General features: G+C 38.0%; 2 protein-coding genes across 2 annotated transcripts; one reads left to right on the forward strand and one right to left on the reverse strand.

Annotated features, from left to right (window-relative positions):
• The first annotated feature begins 337 nt into the window (after positions 1 to 337).
• On the forward strand, positions 338 to 8,539 carry LOC118219973 (zinc finger protein 883-like). The gene is made up of 2 exons (XM_035403529.1): positions 338 to 471; positions 5,404 to 8,539. Exon 2 carries the CDS (start codon positions 5,437 to 5,439, stop codon positions 7,327 to 7,329), a length of 1,893 nt encoding a protein of 630 aa, XP_035259420.1. The 5' UTR covers positions 338 to 471; positions 5,404 to 5,436; the 3' UTR covers positions 7,330 to 8,539.
• Positions 8,540 to 11,150: 2,611 nt separating this feature from the next.
• LOC118219985 (zinc finger protein OZF-like) lies at positions 11,151 to 18,465 on the reverse strand. Its single transcript, XM_035403567.1, has 2 exons — positions 18,411 to 18,465; positions 11,151 to 13,702 (listed from the first exon to the last, which is right to left on the reverse strand). Exon 2 carries the CDS (start codon positions 13,667 to 13,669, stop codon positions 12,026 to 12,028), a length of 1,644 nt encoding a protein of 547 aa, XP_035259458.1. The 5' UTR covers positions 13,670 to 13,702; positions 18,411 to 18,465; the 3' UTR covers positions 11,151 to 12,025.
• Between the last annotated feature and the right edge of the window lies 1 nt (position 18,466).

The raw sequence follows: 18,466 nt of genomic DNA on the forward strand, positions 1-18,466 counted from the left end.
GGGATGAGGAGAGGACAGGATGGCATTATTATAATGTTTTTAAAAGTGAGTGAACTGGTAATGAAATGCAGGTAGGAGCAGAAGGGAAGAGGTGATAATATCTAGAATGAGGTTTGGGCACATAGCTAAACACCACAATGTTTTTTTAACACAACAGTGGGAGATGTGACTATTGTAATATGCAAGAAACAATTGAGCACTTACTGATTAACAGTCCAAAATATAATCAAGATAGAGCAGCAGCAACTGGTGTTAAGTCTCGCAGGAAACAAAGTGCAGTTTAATATTAAGGCAATAAATATCCCGACTCACACTCCAGTTCGGAAGGTGGCGGTAATGCAACAAAAGCTGGTTGACTACTGTCAGCCAACAAAGAAAGAAGAACTTTCGTAGATTCACAGTGGTTCGCTGGTCTGTCCTATTTTTAAAATTAAATAAAAGATTGAAGTAATTGAGTCATCTACGAATAGAGTAAGTCTTCCACGATTTTGATGCTTTATCAGTTCTGTTCATTTTGTTTACCAAAGCTTCAAATCGGGGTTCTTTCCATTCACTGTTTGCACACGATAGCCTATGTGTTCGCGAATTTGGCAGTAGCTAAAACGCACGCAGCTGTGTAGGCTAATTCATTTGAGAACTTATAGTACCGGTTAAAACTTTCTTCTCGAGGACATGGTTAATTGGATGACATTGAGTTAAATATGAGTAATGTTAGCTTGTAAATAGGTTGTTCACATCATTTTGTTCCGTTCCATCCTAGGCCACGGGCGTTGTCGTAAATTTTTCTGCTTAACGCGAAGGATGCCAAAATTGTTTACATTCTGGACAGATGTGTCTGCAAGCGGAATGTATCACTGTTGCCGTCACAGAACTTTCGACACAAGCCATGCTGGAAACGCTGTCCTAAAAGTTCTTGCCGTGAAGAATGCTTGGCATGCTATCGTATGAAGCGTGTTGCCACGGCGGCAGAATTATATGGACAAATCGCATTTTGGGATTAAAAGTTAGGCTATATGTTGCAAGTTAACTGCAAGTTAAAATGCAAAAAGTAAGGTAGTGGCTTACTACCAGTAGTTTAATGTAAATTTCTGTATTTTGTACTTATTGCATTATGATGGGTTATTTGGCATGTTTCGTAATGTTGAAGGGGTTTTAATCCCCCGCCCTAAAATGACGCCCTTGCAAGGCCAAGTACTTTGTCTCCTACGCTATTTAGCTTATTTTTAAACTTCCCTAACTAGGAGTTCATTCCAATGACTTACTTTGATCAGGTGTGGAAGTAACAAAAATAAATGAATTAAACATGGAATAGATTAAATAAAATGTTGAATCAAATGAAAAGCAAACAAATTAAACATTGCAATAACAAAAATTATTAAATTAATAGCAGTGTAGCATAGTGGGTAAGGAACTGGGCTTGTAACCGAAAGGTCATAGGTTCGACTCCTGGGTAGGACACTACCGTTGTACCCTTGAGCAAGGTACTTAACCTGCATTGCTTCAGTATATATCCAGCTGTATAAATGGATGTATTGTAAATGCTATGTAAAAAAAGATGTGAAAGTCACTCTGGATAAGAGAGTCCGCTAAATGCCTGTAATATAAATGCTATATAGATTAAATAGCAATTAAAATAAATATTGCATCAAATACAATGTTTAATTTAATAGCATTTTATTTGATGCAGTATTTAATTTGCTTGCAGTTTAATAAATGTGATGCACTGCACTGTTCAGCTGTTAAGGTTGCCTGACCTATCTAGTGACAAACTGAACCATATGGGAAACAAAAACGTCAGAAATACGCTCCTGCTCAAGGACGGAGTAATGCATGGGCCAACTGGACATGTGCCCCGGGGGAGCCTACAAAATGACAAAAATAAAAGGGAAAAACTAAATAAATATATGCCAATGACCGTACACAATAACAATTTACGACTGAATAAAATTGTGTTTTGGTTCGTGGTGAGGGATATGAAGCGGACGATCAGTGAAGGCGCTAGCAGCAGAAAAACACTCGAAGGCTTATATTTTCCCCATTTATAAGGCTTCGTAGGTTAGGTAAGTTACAATATGTTTTATGTCAAAAGGCAAAAAGCATACATGTACCGGATGGTATGGTTGGCTATACAAGGCAGTTGATCATTGCAACAGACTTAGACATACAATAATGGCCTCCTATAATGGCCATGTGTGTCCTGGTAGTGTTTAAGTTTATGTTCAAGCCTCAACGTATTAATTTAGCGAGCATTTCTCCCAGAAAAGTTATATGACAGCAGATGGTTATATCATGCAAAAATATACATCACAAGCTGTCAGTGCTTGTTCTCCTGATCAGTAGTCAGTGAGATGGATGTCAGAGGCCGCACCTACAGGGGCAACATAGCTCAGGAGGTAAGAGCGGTTGTCTGGCAGTCAGACGGTTGCCGGTTCGATCCCCCGCCCTGGGCGTGTCGAAGTGTCCCTGAGCAAGACACTTAACCCCTAATTACTCCCAACGAGCTGATTGGTACCTTGCATGGCAGCCTTTCACCGTTGGTGTGTGAGTGTGTGTGTGTGTGTGAATGGGTGAATGAGAGGCATCTATTGTAAAGCACTTTGGATAAAAGCGCTATATAAATGCAGACCATTTACCTATAATTTGAATGTACACAACTAAAAGCAAATGATTAAATAAATTTCATGTAGGCCTACAGATTAAAGTCTGTTTCTCCCATTTCGTATATAATCATTTTTATAACAGTGGGCAACAGCATCATAACAAGTCCATATTTCTCCAGTTATTCATCTGCACTGAAAAACAAAATGACACTGCTTTAAATACCAGTCAACGGGATGGTAGGTATGCAATCCCGCCAAGTTGCAGTTTGGCAGGGCGGCATGCTTCGTACCTATACAGCACAGAGACTTTGGCACTTTTTAGGGTTTCTTACAGAAATAACCACAGACTCTCAGCCTTTTAGAACATGAACTGTGCCTCTTCTGTACCTTCTGACCTTGTGGAACAGACAGACTTCACAAACAACTATTGTGCCCACACAATAAAGCCCAAACTTTTGTTGTATTTTTCCTGCCAGTTACATCACATAGGCTCCAGTGCCACAATCAGTTTTCTCCATTGGACCAACAAAAATGTTGAATACACTACACCTACGTCTACCACACACCTCTATTGCAGGAAACAAAATCCCTGTGGGAAAACGTGTTGTAAAACTGCCGATAGAACCCATGGTGCAAGACACTTCTGGGCTGGCCTGCAACAAGCACGAAACAGTCCAGACCCACGGTGCACCTCCTGCGCATGCGCCTACAGAGGTTGTGAGTGAGTGAGTGAGTGAGTGTGTGTGAGTGACTGACTGACTGACTGACTGACTGAGTGTGTGTATGTGTGAGTGACTGACTGACTGAGTGTGTGAGTGACTGACTGACTGACTGACTGAGTGTGTGTGTGTGAGTGACTGACTAACTGAGTGTGTGAGTGAGTGAGTGACTGACTGACTGACTGACTGAGTGTGTGTGTGAGTGAGTGTGTGTGTGTGTGTGAGTGAGTGAGTGAGTGAGTGTGTGTGTGTGTGTGTGAGTGAGTGAGTGATCACAATTTGCGGCGCATAGCGCATAGCAGTCCTGTGGCGCGTGGGAAAAGGCGTCATCACTGTAACACTCTGTTGTGCTGCTTTATTAGACAGAAAAAGTAGGCAACCCTATGCACCTTATCGGAAACAGGTTCTCCATAAATAAGGTCAATAAAGCCTGGCCAGAAATGTTCAGAGTCTCCAGTGGAGCTGCTCAATGGCCAACAGTAGAGGATTGTGGTTGTACTGGGCAGCTCCCAGGTGTGAATGTGTATGAGCGTGAAGCAGGGAGTTTCTGCAAAAGAGCATCCGTACTCAGCGAACCAACACTGGGTAAATAAAGGTTGAATAAAAATTTTTTTTTAAAGTAGTCTGTAAGTTGTTACACGTCGTCATAACCTAACTTTTGCGTAGAGCTAAAGCGGGTGCATCATGACTAAATTTACAGTGTGACCGTTTTATAGCCCACACGCGTGCAGCCGACCTGATAGTAGCCAATCGGTGTATGAACATGGCTGAAGTGCAATAAACGCGTTTCGTAAAAATGCTTTTAGAGAGGATGAAGTAAAATCTCAAGCGGAATAAAAGGTTACGAAAAAGCACAGTAATGATTAAAAACATGCAATAAAAACCCAGGCGAAAGTAGCTAATTTATGCAACTGTTATGTGTGCAGCACAATGATGGGTAGGATGGAATTTCAAGCATGGATCAGAAAATGCGTGAGTGATTTTCCCACCCACTTAAGTAAATTCATTCAGTCGTTTTTTTTTTTGGTTTGTGTTGTTTTTTGCTCTTCGTTGTTTGTGCTCATTAAACCAAAATCATTACCATTCCGATCATTTATCACTGGTTATGTAATTATTTAATGAACTTATCCTTGGAGTATACTCTAAGCTAGTTATTTGCTCTGTCTTGCTCTCAGTATCACAGTACACTTCCCGAGAGCGGGCCGGCGGTGGGTAAAGTTGCTATTGACGTCTTGTTGGCTGTGTTTGCAGTAGCCTGGTTTATTTCAGTTTGTAGAAATAATTAAGTTCACCTGAAAAGGCAGTCACTGATAACATTTTTGCGTTTTGACTGACCAGTCCTCTTTTTCCTGGATATTTCTCCTTTTTCGCACTGGAAATATCTGCCCAGACGAGATTTTTAGATTCCTGAAATGTCCAGTTGGTTTTGCTCATTCTATATATACCGTTTTTATGCGAACACATTGTGTTGTGTTATTTTCATTACGCCCGCCCCATGGCATAATTTATTTTAGATACATTTCAGGACGTCCTTGTAAATAATATTTTCTCTTAAGTGACCTGCCTGGTTAAATAAAGGTTAAATAAAAACGAATACTGATGAAGTCAATTGAATAGAATTAATTTCCTGGAAATTCCACAACCCAAGACAGGGACATGATTGAACTAGGGGAAATTGTCCTTATGCCAGGCCAGCCCAGTCTTCAGGCCAATGTATAAGGTCTTGTTGTTTTCCATTTTATTTGGCAGGAGTTTCTTTTCTCACAGAAAAAGCTTTTTAAAAAAACAGAAATGCAAGCATGCACATGTTCAGGGGCACTTCAGAAATGGCTTTCTTCCTCTCTGCTGTGAAAAACACTAAAAAGAATACAAAATGTGGCAGTTGAATTTAAAAATGTGCTTAAAAAATTGACCTGAGACTTGTGTCACCTACGGAGGGATGAAAGGGTTCCCAAACATCATAATGCAAGAGTGCCCCCTGTGGTCAGTCAGGCATCTGCAGGACTGCAGAGTGTGAAGAATGTGTCAGCTGGTGCAGTAGGACCTGTTTGATTTAGGATAAATCCCTTCCTGTTTCCTTCTAGGAGCTGCAGTTCTGAACACCTTTGAGCAGCAGTATGATGCAGGCAGGAGTCTGTCTGAGACAGGACACTGAGACAACACTACCAGAGCTCACTGAGCAGCACAGGACCAGACAGAATGAAGAGGAACTCAGTGAACTGGAGTCTGTCCACATGGCAGAGTCAGAGACAGAGTGTGCTGCACCAGGACTCAACACACTGGAGCCAGAGTGTGTTACAGCACACAGCAGGGTCAGTGATGTACATCACACACACACATCACTAATTAAAACAGAAACTGATCTGGGCTCCACCCACACTGGGGATCTTATTAAGACCGAGAGCCTCGACCGTACAGAGCTGGGATATGTAACCCATCTGCTTCCTGACCAAATCAAAACAGAGACTGATGATGGAGAATACCTTCATGCAGAACACATCAGTGACTTGCACATTAAATGTGTTGATATGAAATCTGATCAAATGAAGTGTGAATCCAGTGAAAGTTTAATGAGTGATCTCATTAATCCTGTGATGACAGGAGCTGGTTTTGACCAAAAAAAACAGTCTGAATCGGGGCAATGTGCAGGAGAGCCAAGCCCAAGCTGTAAAAAAGAGCAAATTCATGATCTGCAAACCAAATGTGGGGACTTAACTCATGACTGTCAGGTAAACAATGAAAATAACCAGACCTGTACACAGTGTGAGAAATGTTTTCAGAGAAAATCTGATTTAAACTCACACCTGAGAACTCACACTCGTGAAAAGCCCTACAAATGTTCTGATTGTGGGAAGTGCTTTTGCAAAATGTCTCACTTAAGTATCCACCAGAGAATTCATACGGGTGAAAAGCCCTACAAATGTATTCAGTGTGGGAAGTGTTTTTCCCAAACATCTCAATTAAGTATCCACCTGAGAATCCATACAGGTGAAAAGCCCTACAAATGTACCCAGTGTGGGAAGTGTTTTTCTCAGATATCTCATTTAAATTGCCACCAGAGAATTCATACAGGTGAAAAGCCCTATGAGTGTACCCAGTGTGGAAAGTGCTTTTCCACAATATCTCATTTAAATTCCCACCAGAGAATTCATACAGGTGAAAAGCCCTACAACTGTATTCAGTGTAGAAAGTGTTTTAGTACAAATTCTGCCTTAAAAATACACCTGAGAATTCATACAGGTGAAATGCCATGCAAGTGTACACAGTGTGGGAAGTGTTTTAGTTCAAATTCTGCTTTAAATCTACACTTAAGAAAACATACAGGTGAAAAGCCATACAAGTGTACACAGTGTGAGAAATGTTTTAGTACAAATTCTGCTTTAAAACTACACCTGAGAATTCATACAGGTGAAAAGCCCTACAAATGCCCTCAGTGTGGCAAGTGTTTCTACCAAATATGTCATTTAAGTTGCCACCAGAGAATTCATACAGGTGAAAAGCCTTATAAGTGTACACAGTGTGGGAAGTGCTTTTCCAAAATATCTAATTTAAACAGCCACCAGATAATTCATACAGGTGAAAAGCCATACCAGTGTACACAATGTGGGAAGTGTTTTAGTACAAATTCTACTTTAAATAAACACCTTAGAATTCATACAGGTGAAATGCCATACAAATGTACACGGTGTGACAAATGTTTTAAGACAAAATCAAATTTGTATTCTCACCTGAAAATACATACAGGTGAAAAGCCATATCAGTGCACCCAGTGTGAGAAGTGTTTTAGTTCAAATTCTGCTTTAAATCTCCACCTGAGAATTCATACAGGTGAAAAGCCCTACAAATGCACTCAGTGCGGCAAGTGTTTCTCTCGATCAGGTACATTAAATAAACACAAGAAGAGTCATACAGGTGAAAAGTCTTACATATGTTCCCAGTGTGGGAAGTGCTTTTGGACCACTACTCATTTAAATCGCCACCAGAAAATTCATTCAGGTGAAACGTCCTAGAAGTGCACCCAGTGTAGGAACTGTCTTTTACAAGATTGAATCTATATTAACACCATAAAATTGATATAAGTGAAAAATTTCCTTCTGATGTACTTTATATTTTAGTGCATCATTTGTATGATGCACTGTGTGTGGGAAGGGTGGGGCCAAAACAGTATTCAAGAACAAACTGATAATTTGTGTAATTTGATAAATTCCCTTCATAGTTTTAAGACAGCCCACCCTGTTGTGGTTTCCAAATTCTTATTTGGTGGGTGTTTAGTTTGAGCTGAAGGAGTGAATGAAAGGTGGAAAGCCAAACATTTTGCAGTGTTTATTACAGCGCACTTTATAGTTCTGATATACTTATTGTATTTTGGATAGACATATGAAAATACAGTCCAGTGACTGAAGCAAACTGGGATACGATTTTCTTTTTCTAACAAGTGTTCAGAACCGTTGTATTTTTTTAAATTTAGAAAACGTAATTTTAATTTATTGTAAACGTACAATGTGATTCCTTGGAGATGGAAGGTTGATATTCTGTGGGGATGAAATTGACGCCAGTGTAATTTGTTTGAAAGCAACAATGTGAGAACTGTTTTTAATGTAGAAAGAAATATTGTAATGTCTATTTCAAATGCATTCTGAAAATGTACTTGACATTACTGGCCTTTTCAGTTGTTCTGTTGCCACTGTAGAGGCTGTAATGTGTATCTCAGCTAAACCTGAGCACTATTCTACAGACTGTATGTTTTATCACATGTGAGTTGAAGAACTTTGTTCCCCCTCTGTGTTTCATCTTTATTTTTCTATGTTGTAAATTAATTTGTATGAAATCGTTTTACACTCTGAATGCACATACCAAGTTCTTTGCTATGTAAATTTCTCTATGAACTGTACAAATGTCAGTATAAAATGTCCTTCACTGTGTCATTTCTTTCTCCTTCACTACCTGTTTTTAAAGGTAGTTTAATTCCTGCTGCACATAACTTGTAACACTTTGTGCATTTGACTCATAAGAGGTGTGTAATTTGACTCATACGAGGTGTGTAATCTCTTAATCATTTTAAACATTTAAAATTTGTCTGTACATATAAAGATTTTTAATTTCACCTATCTCAAATTAAAATAAATAACGGTATTGATTATGAAAATATGATGTACTCCGGTAGTAAAACTGAAGAGTAACACTCATCTGATTAAATTACTGCACATTCTGAAAAATCCATTTTATGCTTATTTTATTGAGTTAGAATCCTTTGCAGGAGCAAAAGATTTGTATTCCCAAATATGCAAATGTGGGTGGGTGTGTTGTAGTTATATATTTGTATATATTTAGTATATATTTGGTAGGAACAGACGAGCAGTGTTGGGCTGAAGGGCCTGTTCTCGTCTTGCGTTATGTTATACCCTAGCAAAGTTCCTGGGGCAAATACATTGGGTCTCATTCACGAAATGTGTACAATCACACATTTGACCGTAAGAACATTTCCAAGAACATGTCGGCATTCATCTTTTTTTTCCCCTCCGTATTTGTTAATGGCTGTTTCCTTATGCTAATCACGTGGACAACATTTCGCATAAAATTTACAAACAGTCAGAATTCATCATCTCATACACCTGGGATATGCACAAAAACAAAGGTCTGCACAGGTATCATGAATCCCATATTGGCTTTTCTCAGGAACATTTTTAAGAACGAAAGTTCGTTTAGTGAATGAGGCCCATTTTCTTAAGCTCATCCAATTCTCTTAGTTTACCTTTGTTTTAACTCTCAGGCAATTTGCCATTGTTGCCAAATGAATTACTTCAGCAATTATTCTGTGTGTTTGTGCTATATTTTATCAAATCACAAGACAGTTGTCATCTTTGAAGAAAATGGACATTGCTAAACGTTATGACAATGTTAATGTTAGCTGCTGCCAATGCAACCTATACGCGTTTAAATAGGCTGTAGTAAGAACAAGCATATAACATGCCATTTGCTGCAATGGCCTTCGTCATACATTATTAACCGATGTTTATTAACATTTACGAGGACAGTGTTAACATTATTGGTGAGTGCATATTTAACGTCGTAATGCTTTAATCGCCATTGATCATTCGCAATAACATTGGTTTAATATCCGTCCACCCATACCGGCTTATCCTGGGCAGGGTCGCGGGGGATGCACGAGCGTATCTCAGCCTGCATTCGGCGAAAGGCAGGCATTGGATTAATATAAGCTAATTATCTAATATTTCTCTTACATTGCTGGTAGAAATGTAAATTGTATCCATTGTATCTCGAATCATATTGAGAGATGACATCGGGTAAGTATAGACTGGTTTTAACAGTTTAAGATGGGAAAACAGGTTGATTTTTTGCTGACAATTTCTTAAACGAACATGACTGTAAATAAGTCATAAATAAATAAGCATGACAGTCAGCATTATTTTCGTATGTCAATATTCTTGAATTGATTTATTCAACCAACCATTTCCAAAGGGCGTATAACATTATTCCAGATGTTAGTGTTTACACTGCCATAATATGAGCATTGGGAAACAAGTACTCCGGTCAATTGAAGTGACAAATTCGTTTCACTATTATACGGAACTGTGTCTGAATTAGTCTGTGTGACATGCAAAGAACTGGCAATAGATTGTAGGCTACCACAAAATATACCACAGTACGCCTACATGAGGTGAATTAGTGATTTGTATGATCGTGGTTGACTACCGACACATCAGGATTCTGGAATTACAGTAAATTGCTTTTTTGGGTGTACGATGAGATGTTTACTTTGATCGAACGTTGCTGGTTGCATATTAATTGGTAAATCAAAGCAAATAGCAACCAGGTACATATTTGTATTCTGTAGGCCCTACCATCAAAATGACGTCCTATGTCTTTTCCTAACCACTTTTCCTTGACCTCGATGGAAAGCGTCATGAGGTTAAGGAAAGATTTGAAGGAGAATTCAAAAGCACTTAGGAAAAGACAACCGCGGTGCTAAGAGAATCCGACTGTACTTACACTAGGCTATGTGATTATGCGACGGTGGATGTTATTGACGTCCGTCTGCCGTGGTAAAACTACAATGTTCCGAAGATGGACTACTAAAAGCGCATCTTAGATACTTCTTACCGTGTTGTTTCATGCAGGCTATATAAACGTGGACAACCCGGTGACATATATTACTTCATTACCAAGGGTGGAATTGAAAAAAGGAATATAGGCTACCAGTCACAAAAGTGAAACGAAATGGTTATCACATTGAGAATGGTTGCTCACGCTCACCCTCCTGTCCACTAATTTAAACGTTTTTTATTAGAACAAGCTTGATTTCTTGCTATTTGCTTGCTAGCTAACATGAGTAACATGAGACATTTATAAACAATTAGTTATTCTAATATGGGAAGACTCAAGTAAGAAAATGAACACAGATGGAAGTTTAAATGCTATGAAAACTATGTCTTTGAGCCAGTGATCCTCACTCCAGGTGTTGAAGAGTTGCTGGCTCTGCTGGCTTTTGTTGCAGGGGTGTCAGATCTTATGTAAATAGGGCCAGTTTGGATGCAGGTTTTTGTTTTACCCCAGCACCAAGACACCTGATTCTACTTAATGTCTTGATTCGTGAATTCATCATATTTTCTATATTTGGTACCATTTTTATTTTAAGATATTTGAAATTACTTTTTAAAAACCTCTGTGTATTCAAACACATTGAAAATGTTTAAAATTATGTACACCCCGAAATATGAGTCAAATGTGTTTCTTGCACAACTAGAGATGTGAGTTACGGGCAACACAAATTAAAAATTTATAAATGATAATAAAGTGATGAAGGTAACAATGACAGTGAAGGACATATGAGCACAAAAGTCTTTGTATTTGCACAGTCAAATGTAGAATTATTTCATAAACAATTATTCAAATCCCACATTGAAAAATAAGGAGTGAAACAAAGATCCCCAACTGATAGCTGAGATAAAATATTCTGTTAGAAGTATAATGGTCAGCTTTAGCTGACATACTCATTAAAGCCTCTAAACTGTGTGTAGAAGGACTGAAAAGGGCAACAGTGTCAAGTTCATTTTCAGAATACAAGCTTTCACAACACATTGCCATTACATTAAACCAATTTTCAAAATAAAATTTCACAACCACAAACTATCACTGTTCAATCGACAAAGAATTACATTTAACATTTACATTTTATTAACAAAACATGTCATAAACACTAGTTCAGGTGTCTGTCCAAAATACCATCAGAAAGGAATATCAGGAGGAGAGCAACAAACAACACTACTACGAACACTCCTCTCATTCACTTCGTCAATTCAAAATAAACACCCACGAAGTAAGAATTTGGAACCACAACAGGGTTTACATGAAGGGATTTTTATGATGATTTTCTTACCTTCTCTTATCAGGTTGTTCTTTTAAATTTGATGGATATTTGAAACACTTCCCACACAGCGCAGTGCATCATGTAAAGGATCATTTCATAAAACACTACATGAGTAATTTGTCAGGTTACGCCTGTAGGAATTCTTCTTGGTCATAAACATGACATTTTTGTTAAAACATTAAGTACGTGTGAAAGACTGTCCACTCCAATTTTCATTGCTTAAATTATATGAGATTTGTAGAAAAATCTCATTTCTCACACAGAGTGCTTTTCAAATTACTTGCAGCCAAAAAGCACTTCCCAAACTGAAGACATTTTTAAGACTTTTCACCTGTATGAATTTTCTGGTGCCAATTTAAATGAGATATTTGGGAAAAACACTTCCCGCATTGAGTACATTTGTAAGGCTTCTCACCTGTATGGATTCTCAGGTGTTGATTTAAACCAGATTTGTTATTAAAACACTTCTCACACTGTGTACACTTGTATGGCTTTTCACCGGTATGAATTCTCAGGTGGTAATTTAATCTAGTTATATGGGAAAAACACTTGGCACACTGCGTACACTTGTATGGCTTTTCACCTCTATGAATTCTCAGGTGTGTATCTAAATAAGATTTTGTGTTAAAACACTTCCCACACTGAATGCATTTGTATGGTTTTTCACCTGTATGAATTTTCTGGTGGCAATTTAAATTAGATATTTGGGAAAAACACTTCCCGCATTGAGTACATTTGTAAGGCTTCTCACCTGTATGGATTCTCAGGTGTTGATTTAAAGCAGAACTAGCACTAAAACACTTCCCACACTGTGTACACTTGTATGGCTTTTCACCTGTATGTATTCTTTTATGGTTATTTAAATTAGATTTTTCAGAAAAGCCCTTCCCACACTGATGACATGTGTAGGGCTTTTCACCTGTATGAATTCTCTCGTGATTACTTAACTGACCTGCTTGGGAATAACACTTCCCACACAGAATACATTGGTAGGGCTTTTCACCGGAATGAATTCTCATGTGTTTTTTCAAACAAGAATTTGTACGAAAACACTTCTCGCACTGAGTACACTTGTATGGCTTTTCACCTGTATGAATTCTCTGGTGGCAATTTAAATGACCTATTTGGGAAAAGCACTTCTTGCATTCAAAACATCTGTAGGGCTTTTGAACTGTATGAATTCTGAGGTGTGTATTTAAATCATATCTTGTATGAAAACACTTCTTACATTGTATGCACTTGTATGACTTTTCACATTTATTTCTGTGAATAACCTTGTATTGAAAGACATTCAAAGGGCTTGGGTTTTTACTTGACTTAATTAAAGGGGGTTCAATTATCACATTCATTCTCTGAGAATGTATATGTTTGCTGCAACTGCTTGTACTTTTATGGATAAATGTGGTCTGATTATTTTCATTGTTTATGTCACAATGATGATTTATGGATTCTTTTTCACAGTTTCGGTTTGGCTCTCCAGGAGATTGCCTTGGTTCAGTCTGGTCTCCGTCATCAACACCAGCTTCAATAATAAGATCACTCACTAAACTTTCACTGTATTCACACTTCATTTGATTAGATTTAATATTAACACAATCAATATCTTGTAAGTCACTGATGTGTTCTGACTTAAAGTATCCTCCATCATCAGCTTCTGTTTTAATTTGGTCATGATGCAGATGGGCTACATATCCCAGCTCTGTACTGTCTAGGCTCTCTGTCTTAAGATCCCCAGTGTGGGGGAAGCCCAGATCAGTTTCTGTTTTAATAAGTGATGAGTGTGTGTGATGTACATCACTGACCCCGCTGTGTACTGTAACACACTCTGGCTCTGACTCTGCCATGTGGAAAGACTCCAGTCCACTGAGCTCCTCTTCTTTCTGTCTGATCCTGTGCTGCTCAGTGAGCTCTGGTAGTGTTGTCTCAGTGTCCTGTCTCAGACAGACTCCTGCCTGCATCATACTGCTGCTCAAAGGTGTGCACAAGTGCAGCTCCTGAAGGGAAACAGGGGAAGGGATTTAGCTTTAATAAAACAGGTCCTATTGAAGCAGCTGACACATTTTTAGACCCTGCTGTCCTGCAGATGCCTGACTGACCACAGGAGGCACTCACGCATCATGAGGAGGGAGAAACCCTTCTTCCCTCCCTGGGTGATACCAAGTTTCAGGTCAATTTTTAAATCAGTTTTAAATTCATCTGCCATATTTGATGTTCTTTTTTGTGTGTTTTTTCTTCCACAGCGTGGAAGTCGTTTACAAAGTGCCTCAAAACATGCACGCTTTGTATGTAAAATCTATGCCACCAAATTACAAGAAACAATATTGAATATCTTGTGTGAACATGTGAAGAACTTTGTGAATTCTGTCTGATGAAAAGATGTCAGAAGGTGCAGAAATTAATGTTTTTAAGGGCTCAGAGTCTGTGGTCATTCTGGTTATTTATGTAGGGAATCCTGAAAAGTGCCAAACTCTCGGCGCTGTGTAGGCATGGGGCATTCCGCCACTCCAAGGCGTCATTTGGCGGGATGTCATTCCTGCCATCCCAATTTTAGGACAGCGCTTCGGGAGTTGAGTCGAAAGTGCAGCGAGGGGTCACAGTGATAGATTCGCTTGCAGTCGCATCTGTCTAAGGGTACAGGCGCGTACCAAAAAAATTGTGTATCAACTTACTAGAGATTTAAATTAACGGACACGAAAAACAGAACTAATTTGTCAGAACTACAACGGTTTGTATTTATAACTAGCCTACTGTGTCATACAACACCACAAAAAAGGAGATGAAACGATGGGCGGTTGGCTACCAAACAAAAATAAAGCGAATTGGAGTATCAATGTTGACTTAAATTATACGCAAATTAAATGCAAACCTAACTAACTACACAAACTCTAACTCGCCTAAAATAACCGGTAACACAGGCAGTGACACAACCATACAACTCGCCCAAATCTACCTAATGAAAAACAGCTTACCCGATTTTCCCCCAGTTTTCCGAATAAAAGGACAATAAACCCAATAAGCAATTATCAGAATCCTCGAACCGGTCACAAAGTCAGTGCACGGAAGAAGACAGACTTAAAGACAGGGAAATAATAAAACTCGAATCTAGAGCAACTAATAATACTTATAATGGGACGATAACGTCATGAATAAGCCAAAACTGCGTTTCGTTTTTTTTTTTTTTTATATCTCCATCATCATCTTAGCTTTTTTTTGGCGGTTTAAAAACAAGAATTGGTAATTTACCGCCACCTACTGGCCTGGAGTGTGACCCAAAGTCAGCTGTAACTACTTCCCAAAGAAAGTAAACTAACCCCAAATCAACACCATATCCTATTCAAATAAAGAAAAAAATAAACGAATAAATATATCCAAAATCCACTAAACCAACCAGCAGTTAGCCTATATAAAAAGAAAAGCATTGTGGCAGTTTTTTTAAAATGGCATAAACACATTATTTCTGCTAATATACTGATATGCAATCTATGATCATTATCTTCTTTGGATACTTCTTGCATTTTCAATTTTTTGGCATTTTTTCATTGCCAAAAATATAAAATTCCATTATTTTTGTTTCATGTAAACCTCTACATATCAAACATCAAAATATTCTCCAGACATGGGGCTGTAGATTTCAATTCCCAAGAAAGTCTGTGTGAGACAAGAAATTATGATCAGGCTGTATCTCAAAATTTCAAACGATGCTACAGCTTTGATGGAGAGCCTTGACTAATATTTTAATTGGTATTTGGATACACACAATGTACGTATATGCCTACCAACATCATCAGAGAAACATTAAACAATTTATATATTATGCTGATGCTGTTGATGATGCTGGTACCAATGACAGTTAATGTCATTAAATAACATGTAAATGTTAATAAATTGTTTGATTGTATTAAGCTTCAGACTCCAGCAGTTATTTCTAGCCCAATTTGGTGACAAAGTGCCAAATGACCCAAGACTAGCTTACAAAAGTAGGTTTGGCAAAAAAAATTCTAAAAGGCAGAAAATCAAATGTTCCGCGAATTAAATTGGGAATATACATTTGCTTCGCCGTGAGTCAAGGAATCGGTAGAAAATTATTTTGATTCCAGAGTTTTTGTTGTTGAGAATTTCAATTCTAGACAGTTGAGGAGTTAGGAGCCAAAACATAAATGCTTGTATTGCACTGCCACCATCTGGCCATTAGAAGTCACTGCAATGACCTGAATAGTGCAGGGCTATAGGCACATACCAGCCAAGTATCACTGCTCCGCGATACACAGGTATGCACCCAATTCATTTTAGGGTAAGAATAATAATCACTAATAATAATAAAAAACAAAACAATAGGATTCTAGCAGCTTCATTAAAAGTGAATTGCAAATAACTCAAAAGAAGCATGGAATCGATTCATCAGAATGTCTAGGAATTGAATCAGATGAACGTTAGGAAACGTATTTACCCTATTTAGCTTAACTACCATAAGTACATCGTATTTTGCATATTTGATACCATTCTTTATTTTAAGATATTTGAAATTACTTTTTAAAAACCTCGGTTTATTCAAACAAACTGAAAAGGTTTAAAATTATTTTTTACAATGAAATCCTTAAAAAATGAGTCAAATGTGTTTCTTGCACAATTAGAGATGTGAGTTACGGGCAACACAAATTAAACATTTATAAATGATAATAAAGTGATGAAGGTAACAATGACAGTGAAGGACATATGAGCACAAAAGTCTTTGTATTTGCACAGTCAAATGTAGAATTATTTCATAAAGAATATTCAAATCCCACACTGAAAAATAAAGAGTGAAACAAAGATCCCTAACTGATAGCTGAGATAAAATATTCTGTTAGAAGTATAATGATCAGCTTTAGCTGACATACTCATTAAAGCCTCTAAACTGTGTATAGAAGGACTGAAAAGGGCAATAGTGTCATGTTCATTTTCAGAATACAAGCTTGCATTGCCATTACATCCAAACAATTTTCAAAATTTTCAAAATAAAATTTCACAACCACAAAATATCGCTGTTCAATCGACAAAGAATTACATTTAACATTTACAAATTTAACAAGAATTTTAAATGACATTTTTTGATTAACAAAACATGTCATAAACACTAAATCAGATGTCTGTCCAAAATATCATCAGAAAGGAATATCAGGATATCTTCTTTTATTACCAGGTTGTTCTTTTAAATTTGATGGATATTTGAAACACTTCCCACACAGTGCAGTGCATCATGTAAAGGATAATTTCATAAAACACTGCATGAGTACATTTGTCAGGTTACATCTGTAGAAATTCTTCTAGGTCATAAACATGACATTTTTGTTAAAACATTAAGGATGTGTGAAAGACTGTCCACTTGTAGGAATTTTCATAGGTTAATTTGAGATTTGTAGAAAAATCTCATTTCCCACACAGGGTGCTTTTCAAATTACTCGCAGCCAAAACGCACTTCCCGAACTGAAGCCATTTTTAGGACTTTTCACCTGAATGAATTTTCTGGTGGCAATTTAATTTAGATACTTGGGAAAAACACTTCCCACATTGAGTACATTTGTAAGGTTTCTCACCTGTATGGATTCTCAGGTGTTGATTTAAAACAGAATTTGCAGTAAAAGACTTCCCACACTGTGCACACTTGTATGGCTTTTCACCTGTATGAATTCTCTGGTGGTAATTTAAACTAGATATATGGGAAAAACACTTCTCACACTGTGTACACTTGTATGGCTTTTCACCTGTATGTATTCTTTTATGGTAATTTAAACTAGATATCTGAGAAAAGCTCTTCCCACACTGATGACATTTGTAGGGCTTTTCACCTGTATGAATTCTCTGGTGGCTACTTAACTGACCTGCTTGGGAATAACACTTCCCACACAGAATACATCGGTAGGGCTTTTCACCTGAATGAATTCTCATGTGTTTTTTCAAGCAAGAATTTGTACGAAAACACTTCTCGCACTGAGTACACTTGTATGGCTTTTCACCTGTATGAATTCTCTGGTGGCAATTTAAATGACCTATTTGGGAAAAGCACTTATTGCATTCAAAACATCTGTAGGGCTTTTCACCTGTATGAATTCTGAGGTGTGCATTTAAATCATATTTTATACGAGAACACTTATTTTCACCGTTTCTGTCACAGTGATGATTTATGGATTCTTCTTTTTCACAGTTTGGGTTTGGCTCTCCAGGAGATTGCCTTAGTTCAGTCTGGTCTCTGTCATAAACACCACCTTCATTCATAAGATCACTCACTGAACTTTCACTATATTCACACTTCATTTGATTAGATTTAATATTAACACAATCAATATCTTGTAAGTCACTGATGTGTTCTGCCTTAAGATATACTCCATCATCAGCCTCTGTTTTGATTTGGTCAGGATGCAGATGTGTTGCATATCCCAGCTCTGTACTGTCTAGGCTCTCAGTCTTAATAAGATCCCCAGTGTGGGGTGAACCCAAATGAGTTTCTGTTTTAATTAGTGATGAGTGTGCGTGATGTACATCACTGATGTGTTCTGCCTTAAGGAATCCTCCATCATCAGCTTCTGTTTTAATTTGCAGATGTGTTGCATATCCCAGCTCTGTAAAGTCTAGGCTCTCAGTCTTAATAAGATCCCCAGTGTGGGGTGAGCCCAGATCAGTTTCTGTTTTAATCAGTGATGTGTGTGTGTGGTGTACATCACTGACCCCACTGTGTGCTGTAACACACTCTGGCTCCAGTGTGTTGAGTCCTCCTGCAGCAC

The sequence above is a fragment of the Anguilla anguilla genome, chromosome 2, assembly GCF_013347855.1.
Source record: "Anguilla anguilla isolate fAngAng1 chromosome 2, fAngAng1.pri, whole genome shotgun sequence".
NCBI lineage: Eukaryota > Metazoa > Chordata > Actinopteri > Anguilliformes > Anguillidae > Anguilla > Anguilla anguilla.